Raw genomic sequence first — 12,682 nt, 5'->3', positions numbered from 1 at the left:
GAGACGGAGATTTGCGTCACTGATAGATGGAACAAGATGTTTATAAACTGTATCAACAACTCCAAACTCGAATCTATGAGAAGCAGAAGTAGTTTAGTTTGCACAACAGCAGACTACAACTCAAGCATAGAGGAGAATTAAAGAACTCATTATAAATCTAATCCATCTCAAGGTGGTAAATATTCCTTAAAGAGGATAAGGGGACAGATTTAAATCACATTAGTCTGGGAACATTACTCTGGGAACTTCCACCAGCACTCGGCAAAATGAAGACTCATATTTCATAATCAATTCATCAAAAGGAGGATTGCTTCTACTAATATTTTATTGATAGTGAAGCCAGTTATAGAGGAGTAGTAAATCAAATGATGAGTGCAGATTAGGTGCGCTGCCCATCACTTTTCTTTAAGAGCCTCTTCTTATAAAGACTTATCAGGTGCAACAACATTTTAAACCCTTTAAAAACACGCCATCTGCATTTCTGAATTTATGCTTATTAAGGAAACTGGGTTTAACACATTTGCTTTAGAATCTCTTGTAAGGATTCATATTTCGTGTGTCATTCTCACCAAATACAAACAAATATGTACAGGGAAGTAAACATGAAGACACATGTCAAATACAGAAGAGAAAATGCTACTGGTGAGATGGTGGAATATTTTTGAGGAAGACCAGTCATGTTATCATGTTAAGCTCTGTTCTTTAGAAATACCACGGATGAATCATTTTCTATGAACAAAAGTTCCCCGTTTTAACCGAGAAATTAGTTTATTTTCTTCATGTAGGCTATAGTTAGATCCAGAACCTCAATTCCGTGACCAGTCTCCCATGACCTTTTATAAAAAAAATTGCCCTGATGTCACTCCTAAAAATCCAAGGATTTTTTGCCAGAGGGCCATGTCCAAGACGGCTGCTGGCGACATCTTGAAGAATTGACTTTTGAACCAGAGCACCTCGAATCATGTACGAAGACACCTTTTTTTGTGTAAGTCAACCACGAGATCCCATTTCTGACATTAAATTGACGTTATGACACAAAACTGACGAAAACTTAACTTTTGAACGGGAAGATGTTTTCAAGTGAAAATTGTCTATAAAAGACACTAGGCAATATTTGATCATTTTTTCTGGTAGATCATGACATTACATTAGTAGAAGACGACCAGATCTGGGTAGATTCAGACCAGCTCTGTAGAAGATGACAACATCTGGGTAGAATCAGACCAGATCTGGGTAGAAGATGACCACATCTGGGTAGAATAGGACCAGATCTGGATAGAATAAGACCCAATCTGGGTAGAGTGGTACCAGATCTGGTAAGAATAAGACCACATCTGGGAAGAATAGGACCATATCTGGGTAGAATAAGACCACATCTGGGTAGAATCAGACCCAATTTGGGTAGAGTGGCACCAGATCTGGGAAGAATAAGACCATATCTGGGAAGAAAAGGACCACATCTGTGTAGAATAAGACCACATCTGGGTAGAATAAGACCACATCTGTGTAGATTAAGAACACATCTGGGTAGAATCAGACCAGAACTGGGAAAAATAATACCCTATCTGGATAGAATAAGACCACATCTAGGTAGAATAAGACCACATCTGGGTAGAATAAGACCAGAACTGGGTAGAATAAGTGTGTATTGTTGGATTTATTATGTACAAAAGTGCTTACAATGACCTACAATAACCTGATTGTTGGATTTGTTGTGTGTGAAGTGTTTGCGAGGACAGGGAGGATGGCATGCTCTGTTCTTTTTGCAAGGTCAAGGAGAGAAAGGAGTCAGAAGGAGAAACAAAGAAGAAGATATGCAGCAAAAACATCACGTGCCATAAGCTCATGACTATTGATATTGTGTAAACCATAAAAACGCTGGATCAGGGATAGCTCGGGGTTCAGACTTCGCGAACTGACCCATGCACTGTATGTTGTCAGGGACACGTAGGTTGGATCCAGATATCTGTAAACTCTTTTATTTTACTTATGCAACATTGATTGTTCAGAATAAATTGTATTATTATGCTTTAACCCGTCTGTTTGGAAATTCTCTTTGTCACACAAGATTAACCAGCACGTAACTGGGCCTTGACCTCTCGGAGGTAGAAGGCCAGTTCCTTCAGTATCTAGATTACCGCTAATGAGTATATTACTGAGTGTCTTCTTTACCATGTGTTATCATCCACAATCAGGGACGGAGTCTTTGTCACACTATCAGAAATTACTTTGCACCTACATGGTGTTTTTTTTCAGTACAATAATGTTCTAGTCCTGAAAATCGGTTTCGAGTATGAACCTATTAATAGAAAAACTCTGGATTATATCTAAACCGGAAAAGTGTTGTGGTAATTTTCCTGTTACACAATTAATAATGGATCTCATCCAGACTGGCATGTTAGAAATATGTTTGTCCCTGTGAAGTGGAATGAGGTGTGTCTTATTTGTCTAGATTGTGATCTGCAGCAGGCTAAATGTTGTCCTAACACAAACTAAAACTAATAAGACTGCGAATTCTGTCAGAATAGTCCAGAAATGTGACATTGTCCTGCCTATTCAGGGCTCTATGACGTGTCTCTCGGCTCTGACACTAGTGAATCTGTTAATGCATCGTTTATCTCCACTCTCTTTTTCTCATTTAAGTTCAGTGTAGAAAACATTCAGGCAGCAGCTTCTCATTAGGCAGCACTGACCGTCACTTTCACTGCTTAAAATGGCAAACGTCGCCAGCGACAGGTCACATCAACAGCACAGCTGTAGCCAGTAGACGATTTGAGGGGGAGTTCTATTGAGAGTGTTTTTGTTTCTGTTCAGACAACATTTACTGCAGGTTACAATTTAGACAGATGACACACCTCACTCCACTCCTCAGGTACGAGGAAATCTATAGTGTGCCTGATTGGACAAGATCCGATGTTAAAACAGGTTTTCAGGACGAGAACATTGTTGTGCTGAACCCACCATACGCGTGTAAAGTGAAAGTGTGACAAAGATTCCGTCGCTGATTGTGGATGACACGTGGTAAAGAAGACACTCACACTGTGAATGACACGATAATGCACGAGGTAAATGCTTTAGGCGTGTCATTTGCACGCCATGTAGTCTGTATAGAATGTAATGTATGTGCAATGTAAATGCATCCCCGTAATTATACTCTGCTCAGACCTAGTTACATACATTTTAACCGGGACACCTGTGTTCAAGACTGGTGTTTTGTTTTGTAAGTTAGGTTGGTGACGTGTTTTTAGTGAAGTTTGTCACATGTTTTCTGTACAGATGTTACGTTGTTTCCATACGTATTGTACTTAGTTTACGAACTTAATCTAAGGCCAACCAAGATGTTTTTCCTAAACCTAACGAAGTGGTTTTGTTGCATAAACCTATCCTCTGGTGGACAGGCTGGTCTATTTACCCAAATCTGGTCATCTTCTACTTATGTAATGCCATGATCTACCAAATAAATGATTAAATATAGTTTAAAAAGTAAAATGTACTTTAGAAAGTGACTTTTATGGACAATTTTCATTGCAAAACATTTTTCCGTTCACCAGACAGTAGCACAGCGTCACCTCATAAATCAGTGATTTTACATCTGGTCCTTGTAATCCAGCAACTTAAACCGTAATTCCTGTTAATTTTAAGGATTTTTACCAAGTTGCTGGTGTACGAGTTACTTATTTTAACAATAAATAGCAGTCCAGTAAATTCATATCTATGTATTTATTTGTTACATTTTGTTTTACAAAGTTAGAAAAAAAATGTTTAAGTCAAGCCTGATGTTGCCTTACATGTAAAAGAATGATCCCAGTCACTTCCACACAGTGAGAAACACAGTTTATTAATTAAACACTGGTATTGGATCAGTACTCGGTATCGGCCGATACCCAAAGACCGGGTATCGCTGTTGTTTATTTATTAAATCACTCTATTTCCCCATTCACAATATCTCTTACTAAAAGGCAGGAAAAGGGTATTCAACATAGGCTCTATATACCTACAAAATATACTATGAACTGTGCTTATCTTTGACCTGTTAAAATCTATTATTGCTTGGTACTTTTTCCTCATTTGCCCACCATATAGAGAGCCGAAGGGACTGAAAAAGTTGGATCGCTGCATCCCTAGCCAAGGCTGTCCTCTCTTGTTTAGGCTATATCCTCTCAGTTTTTATTCACACACTACTTTTTTACACTTCACAGGCTATTTTCTTGTGATTTGCTTATTGTGCTATATGGTTTGTTGTAACAGCATGGCAAGGTATATATTTCATAATAGCCTCTGCTTATATTTTATTCCCTTACTGTGACAAATTACTTGCCACACTGTTTTCTTTGGCAATTAGTTGTTACAAACACTTCAGTGAAGGTGGAAAAACTAATGACAAACTGAATGGGAGGTGACAGATAAGTGTTCTTCTGTACTTTACTGGTAATTGAAAACAATGCTGTGCTTCCGGGTTGTGATTATCTTGTCAATCACCATCATCACTCCTCCTCCTCCTCCTCCTCCTCCTCCTCCTCCTCCTCGCGTGCAGCAGCAGAAGCATCCACGAGCTCCTGTGTGTCACACGCGCACACAGCCCGAGCAGTTTGCAGACAGTGTGTGCACTGTGATGTGTTTGTGAGTCACGTCCTGATAAAAACACCCCGAAAGAAGAAGAATAAAGCACTAAAATGATGGAGGAAGACTTTGTTCCTGAGCCGGGCCGTCTGCTGACCTTTGTGAAGATCCTCAAAGAGGTGTTCGACGTGTGTGACGAAGACTCGGACGGCTTCATCCGGCCGGAACACTTCGTGCAGTTGGGTTCTCAGTTTGGACAAGCAGAACAGGTGAGGGCATGCAGCATGGGTCTCTTACTTTCAGGAATTGGACATTTTTGCTTCGTCGTGTCCCCCTGAACCAGGGGTCAGCAACCTTTACTATCAAAAGAGACATTTTAGTCAAAATAACAAAAAAAAATTCTGTCTGGAGCTGCAAAACATTTGAGCATTGTGATGAAGGTAACACAGTTTATAGTCTAAGTATATCGTATATAAGTCTAATGCAGTGAGGGCCAAAGTGCAAATGTACTATGGAGTATTAGGGCCACATTGAGGGAAAATAAAATCTGGGATTTACAGAATAAAGTCATAATATTATGAGAATAAAGTCATAACTTTACGAGAAAAAAGAAAATAACTCGTAAAATTACTACTTTATAATATTGACTTTATTCTCATAATATTACAACTTTTTTCTCATAAAGTTATGACTTTATTCTTGTTATATTACAACTTTTTTTTTTCTCATAAACTTGTGACTTTATTCTCATAATATTTTTTTTTCTCTTAAACTTATGACTTTATTCTCGTAATATTACAACTTTTTTTTCTCAAACTTATGACTTTATTCTCATAATATTACAACTTTTTTTCTCATAAAAATTGACTTTTTATTTCTTTATATTATGACTTTATTCTTGAAATCTCAGATTTATTAATTTTTTTCCTCAATGTGGCCCTAATACTCCGTTGTACTGTCATAGACCTACAACAATGATAAATACAAATGAAAATGTAAACAATAAACAGTTATTCATTTCCATTTTTATAAATCCACAAGGAGCCACTGGAGAGGAGCTAAAGAGCCACATGTGGCTCCGGAGCTGCAGGTTGCTTAGAGACCCCTGCCCTAAACTTTAGTTCACCCTCCACCTTTAGTGAAGTTAGGTGCTATCAACCGAATAATGCCAGCAAATATGCGTTTTTTAAAATCTTTATTAAATTGAATAATTAAAAAAAAAAAAAATTAGACTACAAAGCCACAACTTTAGGCTACTGTTTATTGCTTTTTCCAAATATATAATTAGGGGCTTTCACATTGCTATGTGATGAAGAAGCTGTCATGAAGTTGCACTTTTATTTTGTGAAACACAAGAGACTGATTGGGAAGCTGGATCCTGTGATCTGATGCAGAGGAGGTTCCTCATGAAAGTTTTCCAGGTTGGGGCCAAAGTAGACAGATTTTTTTGTTCCTTAGCAATGCAACTTGAACAGTGGAAATATGACAGTATGACAGTCCTGCAAAACAGCCTGATGCTCCTTTTAGCGTTACCAGGGGCGGCTCTAGCCCTTTTGGTGCCCTATAGGCGGAATCTGGATTTGGAGCCCCTCTCCGGCACCTCTCTAGGGTTAGGGTTCAACCCCCCAGAACCCTGACCGTAACCCCCTAAACCCGTATACCACAACAGACATCAGACATCAGACATCAAAATAGTTTTAAGACAAAAAATTATGTTATTTATTTTCATAAATAACTGTATTTATTAAAATATAAATATTCAATTAGTCCTTGATATTGTTGGCTTAAAAGTTTGGTCAGTTTTACTACAATTTACAAATTTATTGACAAATAAGTGTGGCCGGGCAGATGAAAAAGAGTAAAAAAGAGTGAAAAGTGTATATTTTTATTCATTTATTTATTTGTTCATTTGCTACCGCATTTTTTTATTTTTTTATTTTATTTTATTTTATTTTATTTTATTTTATTTCATTTTATTTTATTTTATTTCATTTTTAGCCGGCCCTGAACATTACCGTCTGACCTGAAAGTTTTGTGTGGAATACGATGCTTGTTGAGCAAGACAATAACTTTATCGTTCACTGGGCTCACTGTCTGGTGGAAGTATGCTTTTCACTTTTAATATTTTTTTCAAACTACAGAATATTACAGACATTAGCCTACATACAGGTGAAAACCATTATCCCTTCGATTTGACAAAATCCAGTAATAATAAGAGATGAAGCCGACATTTAAACCAGAGGAGCAAGAAAATCATGAATATTGAACACATTGAGATGTGAATGGTGCAAACTGGCCCAGCAGAAGGCTTTTACTCAGTAGCCTATAAAGAAAAGTGGAGTATGATAGTTTATCGGCAAAATATCGGTGTTTAGTTGTTGTTGTTTTTTTGTAAAGGTTTGTTTTATTGAAAAACAGACAGTGCTTAATTTACAGTGTGATTGCAATATGTTAGATATGTAAAGTTTTCCATTTGTGCATGAAAAAATAATTTAAAAGAAAGGAAGAAGGAAAAAATACACGTGTGTACGGATTCATGTTAATGTACTTCAACATTCAAGTAGCAGTAATGATATCTTAAACAAACAAAAAAACAAACAAAAAAAAACATGTGTATATGCACATACAGAGTGAACACACCAGAGATAAAAGGCAGTTAATAGAGCAATAATAGATTCTATACATTTCAAAAGGTTAAGTTACAGTTGTTCCAGGAAGAGTCATACGCTCATATAATTTAAGAGAGGATGTTGATAAAGTGGCCCCAAATTTTCTGAAAGGTTGCAGGTTTCTTTTTTACATTTTATAATATCTTTTCTGGTCTCGGTGTATATGTTGATCGATAAGTAACACAAAATTGCAGTATGGAAATGCCAAAGATATGTTTGAAGTCATTTATAATGTAACACCGACAGTTTGACCACCAGAGAGCACTGACACTGTCCCACTTAGTAGCCTACATATAAACAGTTCTTTAATAAAATACATTTAAAGGATCCCTAAAATGTATTTTTTGATAATCTTTAACTTGATTTATTACCTCAGTAAACATTGTAAACATGAGTTTATGGTCTCAATCACTAGTTTCAAGTCTTCTTCAATACAGCATGATGTTCGTTTAGTAAATTATGGTCCCATTTAGAGTCAAATAGACCATAAAGCAGGGGATGCTTTAGGGCGTGGCTACCTTGTGATTGACAGGTCGCTACCGTGGCGTTGTCCGGTCTGGGAGTTGTCCGTGTTTTCGTCTTAAAACTTTAACCCTTTCATAGTGTGTTTTCTGTTCATTAAAGTTAATTATAACCTTTTCGGTCGCCTATAAATGTCTTATTCAGCGTTCGGTTGTACTTAGCTCCACCCTCTCGTGTCACTTCTGGTTGCAACACACCAACATAACCAAAATGCCAAACTCGAGGCTTCAAAACGCCAGTCCACAAACCAATAGGTGATGTCACGGTGACTACGTTCACTTCTTATATACAGAGTATGGTGCTGAGACAGCTCCAGCTTCTTGCAACCCTGAACGGGATCTTCAATTTAGAAAATGGTTAGTGTATGAGTGTATTTTGTAGTTAAAAGGAAATCCAAAGAGGATTTAAAGTACTGATTGATACGTAAATTGTGCTTCCTTCAAGTCTCTTCTTGAGAATGTTGTTGGGAAACAACCAGGACAGACTCTCGTCTTTCTCAGTAACTTCTGCAGAGAGGCTCTTGAGCAAACTTAAGTTTCTCAAGCATGCCACATTACCTCAGTCCTGAGTGGTTGTATTCGTTTATTCCTGTTGATATTTATGAATGAATGACTATGAAGCTTAGAAACAAAGACTACAAGCTGTATCTGTCATTATTGGGTAACGTAAGCTTAAAAACCCTTAAAAAGTAAAATAAGTTTTTCACTTCAGTTTTTCCAGTAAGCCTTGATCATGATGCTGTTTCATCAGATTGAGGATATTTCCTTTTTGAAGCATAGTTCATTATGAAAGACCTGCCTGCAAAACAATGAGGAAAGTGTCATCCCCTGTAACTTATTTGACTCAAAGAGCTGTGGGAGAGTTTGCGATGAATAAGGAATATCACTGATTAGATGTATTTCATCAGTGCCTGTGTCACTGTGGACGTCCCTCGTGTCTCACTGCATGTCAGGGTAATTGAACACTGGGCTTGATTGGCTCCCCAGTGTTGTGTTGCTCATCAGCAGAAACATTGCAGAGGCACTGATTAGCTCCTGAGGGAAGCTTTCCACTGACCTGGGAAATGAAGTGGATGCAATTTAGAACTCAAGCACCTACACGTTAGTAGAACCTCTACAATATAATGCAAAACATTTTGCTCTTCACAGTGCAGGGCATTGTATAACCTTTTATGTAAGGAATAATGTAAAGCGAGCTGGTCATTGTTGTGAAAGAAACCCACGCATTGGGGTGGTCCTCGGGGAGGGGTCTCTCATTGCCCTGAAGGGGTTTCTTTCACAACAAGCTGTACATTATCCTGCTTATTACACATGTACTTACTGAAGAAATCAATAATTTGACACAAAAATGGTCCTCCAGAGTCCGACATCAGAAGTGCGCCCATAGCAACGGTCTGCTATACATAGCAACGGTCTTCTATAAAGAAATAGCAGACCGCAGAACGCCGTGATTGACCAATCAGAATTGAATATTCAACACAGCCGTGTAATAATTATTGTTAATCATTGTTTAAAGGTGTAGTGTGCAGGATTTGGCGATATCTAGTGGTGAGGTTGCAGATTGCAACCAACTGAAACTAGTCTCGTGTGCCAAGTATGTCGGAGAACTACGGTGGCCGACGCAAAAACGTGAAAACGAATCTAGAGCGAGCGTTTGGTTTGTCCGTTCTGGGCTACTGTAGAACCATGGTGGCCGAGTCCGTGAAGAGGACCTGCTCCATATGTAGATATAAACGGCTCATCCTAAGGTAACGAAAACACAATGATTCTTATTTTTAGGTGATTATACACTAAATAAAAATACATATTAATATTATATTTTTGCCAATTATTTCTGCCAATAGATCCCCCTAAATGTTACATACTGCTCCTTTAAATAGGATTATATTTTGCAATTCAACTCTCTTGCATTGAAAGTAATTCAGAATTTACACACAAACAATTCTGTGATCATGTAACCCAAATAAGATTGTATACAGAAAAACACCTACTCTGTTTGGTTTGTACTTTTTAATTGATGCACCGTATCAAGCAGCCTCCTGCATTTGTTGCCCTCTCGTGTCATTGTCCTACATTGGCAAATCCCGCCGGCTGCTCCGTGACAACCTGACCTACTATTGTACACAGTAGGTGACACTCTCCCAGATGTACACGTGCAAATGTGCACACGCTCAGTAATCTATACAGTGACCTCTTTTCTTTCCTCTTCACTTTGTCCTCAAAAACTGAAGAAGTCATAGACGGTAATCTAGGCTGACAACCTTGTTGAACAGGTCCAGCTGATTCATACTAATAGATAGATAGATAGATTAATTGATCTAAATCCTCCAGTGACCTCAATTTAATGCACCGCAAAATGCTCTATAATCTGTAACACTATACATGTGACCCAGATGCCAGAATAATGGTTACGAGGGTGGAATGTGTGTGTCATATATACTAATAACAGACAACGATCATTTTAATTGAAAAATAATTACTGAGGTTTTTTTCTATTCTTCTTATGAGACCGCACTATTATTATTTCCACCTCTCAAAGTTGAAGCATCAAACTAAGTTGTTTCTTTTTAACCTGGAAAAAGCCCTGACGTTATTTCCGTTTCAGTCTCAAACCTTTGCTAAAATTAGTGCTGTTGAATTTGAAATGGCTGTGGGTAACTCGCAAAGAGAATAATGCATTATTCAGCCGCGGTGCAGAGCGCTTAAAGGCAGCAGCCCTCTTCAGTGATGTGGATGTGGGAGGATCATGAGTCAGGGTGTGCATGTACTTGTGCATTTCATTATACAAATGTATGATATTTCACATGAGGTGTGTTGGAATCTTTTATTAAAACATCCCAGTGCCCTCAGTCTTGGCTCAGATCAGAAGTTATTTACATATCATTATTTTCATTGGAGACAGTATTGCCTAAGTGAGGGCCTCAGGATGGCGATGTCATTTTATCTGTCTGTTTTTCCATTAGTCTACATGGAGAATACAGCTACTGGCCAAATGTCCATGTAAATTATTGTATATTCATGGTTCCTAGAGAAATATTTTCTAGTGATTTTTTTTTTTTACTTCTTGAACTTTCATGTAGTGTCATTATTAATTAGGCGTGAGGCACCGAGCTGGCAGGCATGAGGAGTCAAATGCGGGTTTTCAAAAAAAGAAAACAAGGTTTTATTTATCCAAAAATGAAACCATTTACAAAATTAGAAACTAAGTTCTGTGCCCATAAAATAGGTTAACTAAACATAACTTAAAGGAACAGTGTGTAACATTTCAGGGGATCTATGGAATATGATATTCATAACTATGTTTTCATCAGTGTATAATTTGAAGATAGGAAATGTTGTGTTTTCATTACCTTAGAATGAGTCCTTCATATCTACATCGGGAGCGGGTCCTCTTCACAGAGTCCATGTTGCTCCGCAATGTTTCTACAGTAGCCCAGAACGGACAAACTTAACACTGGCTCTAGAGAGAGCCTTTCACGTTTTTACGTTACCTGAAGGCCACCGTAGTTCTCCGACACGCCGTCTGACTTCCGTTGTTCCTAAAGTTGTGTTACTATGGTCAAGATGGCTTCTGAGCGAGGCAAACAGCGTTACCATGGTTTTGCACTCGGCGGGTCACGTTACCGCAGTCTTGGAAAGGGAGGAGTGAGCGGAGGGGTACTCAGTTGGTTGCAATCTGCAAACAAACCACTATATGACACCAAATCCTACACACTGCACCTTTAACTCAGGCTATGCTAACTTAACATACAAATAAAACAAAACAGGATAATTAGTCTATTATTATAAATATTTCAGTAATTAAAGGGGTCATATCGTGCTCATTTCCAGGTCTATACTTGTATTTTGGGTTTCTACTAGAACATGTTTACATCCTTTGTATGTTCTCTGCATACACTCCTTTAGCTAATAAATGGCGACACAGCATGGGGTGACATTAAAGGGCCAATTATCATGAGTTTCAAGATTGCAGATGTAATTTAGTATCGACCTGAGTCATCGTTATGTGTGTCACATATGCACAGGGTGAGGCTGCCACGAGTCAGTGTGCTGTGGGTGCAAATTAAGGTGCCACTTAAATTCATCGCGTCGCTCAAGCCTCTTATTATTATTCTGCCTCTTATTCAAACAAATCACCATTATCTGGAGCCGAATATCTTCACCGTTGGTGCATGTGACTGCACAGGAAGAGTAAACTGTGACACGACAAATCAAGCAGACTTCGCTATTACCCAGCATGCTAGTTTTCAGAATTATACTTGCATTTTGGGGTCTATACTACAGCATGTTTACATGCTTTAATGTTCAAAAAACACATTATTTTTCTCATACTGTCTGTCTGAATATACCGGTATTCACCCTCTGTCTGAAACGCTCCGTTTTAGCACCTGTCTCTTTAAGATCCCCTCCCGAAAAAGACCCGTCTGCTCTGATTGGCTTTCAAGAAAAATATGGTGTACTTTTGTAAAGGTAGTTCTCAAGCCGTGGGTGATGTATTTTTTGATGAGCCTGCATGTGACATAGGAATGGTAGCCAAATCTGAATGGCTTGTTGAATCAAATATTTTCTGATCTAGGAACTAGGTTGTCTTATTTCACAGTTTGTGGGTCGGTAGGTACTCCAGATATTCAAATGTATGAGCTCAAGCACTGAAAAAGCGAGATTTTCATGATACGTCCCCTTTTTAACTAAATGCATGCAGTACAAATAGAAACCAATGTACTGCCAATACTAAATAAACGGAGTATGATGTATGAAACAAAAGCAATGTGTCAGCATTTATCAGTTTGCTGATGTGTGCAATCTGCATGAGGTCAAAATGTCAACAAAACTCAGTGTTAATGAAGTGAAACTACAGAAAGTGTGTGCAGGAGGGTTACTGACATTTAATCAGCTATGTGGCAGCAGGTGTGGTCATCTTATAAGGACAAA

The 12,682-nt window shown here is 38.2% G+C and overlaps 1 protein-coding gene across 2 annotated transcripts in view; it reads left to right on the top strand.

Moving 5' to 3' along the window:
- Positions 1 to 4,579: 4,579 nt before the first annotated feature.
- Positions 4,580 to 12,682, top strand: part of rab11fip4b (RAB11 family interacting protein 4 (class II) b) — a 67,381-nt gene continuing 59,278 nt past the window's right edge. Inside the window, exon 1 of one of the 2 annotated variants that reach the window (XM_037764415.1) lies at positions 4,580 to 4,829. In XM_037764415.1, coding sequence (XP_037620343.1) covers positions 4,674 to 4,829 — 156 coding nt within the window. In that variant the 5' untranslated portion in view covers positions 4,580 to 4,673. The remainder of the gene's footprint in view (positions 4,830 to 12,682) is intronic. The other variant, XM_037764416.1, reaches the window with a different exon arrangement.

The sequence above is a fragment of the Sebastes umbrosus genome, chromosome 3 (genome assembly GCF_015220745.1).
Source record: "Sebastes umbrosus isolate fSebUmb1 chromosome 3, fSebUmb1.pri, whole genome shotgun sequence".
Lineage (NCBI taxonomy): Eukaryota > Metazoa > Chordata > Actinopteri > Perciformes > Sebastidae > Sebastes > Sebastes umbrosus.
The sequence above is the reverse complement of the archived record's forward strand: the minus strand, read 5'-3'. Positions and strand labels throughout refer to the sequence as shown.